Source organism: Formica exsecta, unplaced genomic scaffold (assembly GCF_003651465.1).
Source record: "Formica exsecta isolate Colony F162 unplaced genomic scaffold, ASM365146v1 scaffold776, whole genome shotgun sequence".
NCBI classification, from domain to species: domain Eukaryota; kingdom Metazoa; phylum Arthropoda; class Insecta; order Hymenoptera; family Formicidae; genus Formica; species Formica exsecta.
Genome location: NW_021853544.1, coordinates 1 through 1,614, shown reverse-complemented (window position 1 = coordinate 1,614; position 1,614 = coordinate 1). Strand labels below are relative to the sequence as shown.

Here is a 1,614-nt window from a genome sequence, read left to right as displayed (position 1 = left end):
TAGACGAAACGGTAATTGAAAAAGATTTCGAAAAAAAGTTTAGCGCAATAGCGGCCGAGTCTCATTTTGCCGATTCCTGCGATAAGACTATTACCTGAATTTAATAAATCCGAAAAAAAGAAAGACCCGTGCGGTACCGGCAGCAACATGACTCAAAATAACCCTTTCGCTACTTTGAAATACGCGGTCGAAGCCGTCCCTTATTTTGACGGTCAAAATATTCCATTAAATTATTTTATCGAGGGATGTGAAGAAGCGAAATCTATGTTGCCAAAATAATCCTTTCGCTACTTTGAAATACGCGGTCGAAGCCGTCCCTTATTTTGACGGTCAAAATATTCCATTAAATTATTTTATCGAGGGATGTGAAGAAGCGAAATCTATGTTGCCTAGTGAGGCTGAATCACAGTTTACCAAAATAATAAGAACCAGGATAATAGGGGAGGCTCGCCGAACTATACAAGGTCAAGATTTTGATAGCGTTTCTCAATTAACTAAATATTTAAAACAAATTTATGGACCAGCAAAAAACGTTTATCAATTACAAGGGGAATTGGGTTGTATATATCAAAAGGGTGATGAAGATGTAATTACTTATGCAAATAGAGTAAAGATTCTTGGAAAACAAATTTTAGAAACATATAGAAGTTCGGGAAACGTGTCGTCTGACCAAAATATTAAAGCATCATTAGAAAAGGACATGTGCAAGTGCTTTATTAGAGGGTTAAAACCAGAGATTGAACAACGAGTTGCAAGAAATTTATTAAATGTACAAGAAACTGCAGCCGACGCTATAAGGATAGAGAGAGAGCTCCGAGCAATGACAGATTTACGACAGGGAATAGATAACAGTTCAGGTAGACAGAAAACTAACAGTCTAAAAGAAATTTGTCAAATCTGTTATAAAGAAGGGCACGTAGGCAGTAACTGCAAGAAATATTTACAAACATCTCAACAAATTAATAACCAGATTGATTTAGGAACCGCGATATTAGTATGTCAAATTTGTAAAAAACGTGGGCATGGAGCAGAGAAATGCCGCTTTCGCGATCCACAGCAACGCCGACCGGTAAACGTAGTTCAAGGGAAAATAATAACTTGTCAATTATGCTTAAAATCCGGTCATGATGCAAAATCTTGCCGACAGAATAATACAACTAATAACAATAAAATCTCGGTAATTTGTCAATGGTGCGAAAGATCCGGCCATTCTGCAAATAATTGCTGGGAGAAACAGAACGAACAACGTTATGCGGGAAATAAAACTCGTGTAACTTGTCAAATTTGCAACAACTTTGGACACATTGCTAAAGATTGTCGATCAAAACTAAACCAGCAAACGGGATCTAGGAATTCTTTATTCTGCCGCTATTGCAAGGAGCATGGTCATCTTCTCGAAAATTGTCAATTACGCCATGCCAGTAACTTTCGAAAAAAGGAAAATAATCAGGGAAACTACAACGGCCCCTCGACGTCGGGTGCACAGCAGGGGTCCGAACGAGAGCCGCACCCGTCCAAAACTCAGGTAGCCAAGTAGACAAAGACAGAACTACCATAAGGCCCGTGACCGTAAACCTCGACAAACATAGTCGCGTGCCTACCGTTCAAATCAAC

General features: G+C 39.0%; 1 protein-coding gene across 1 annotated transcript; it reads left to right on the top strand.

Moving 5' to 3' along the window:
• Positions 1–1,022: 1,022 nt before the first annotated feature.
• On the top strand, positions 1,023–1,525 carry LOC115243981 (cellular nucleic acid-binding protein homolog; the record flags this gene model as incomplete). The annotated part of the gene is made up of 2 exons (XM_029821317.1): positions 1,023–1,069; positions 1,201–1,525. Coding segments are annotated over exons 1-2 (372 nt in total), but the record flags the coding sequence as incomplete, so codon positions are not given.
• Between the last annotated feature and the right edge of the window lie 89 nt (positions 1,526–1,614).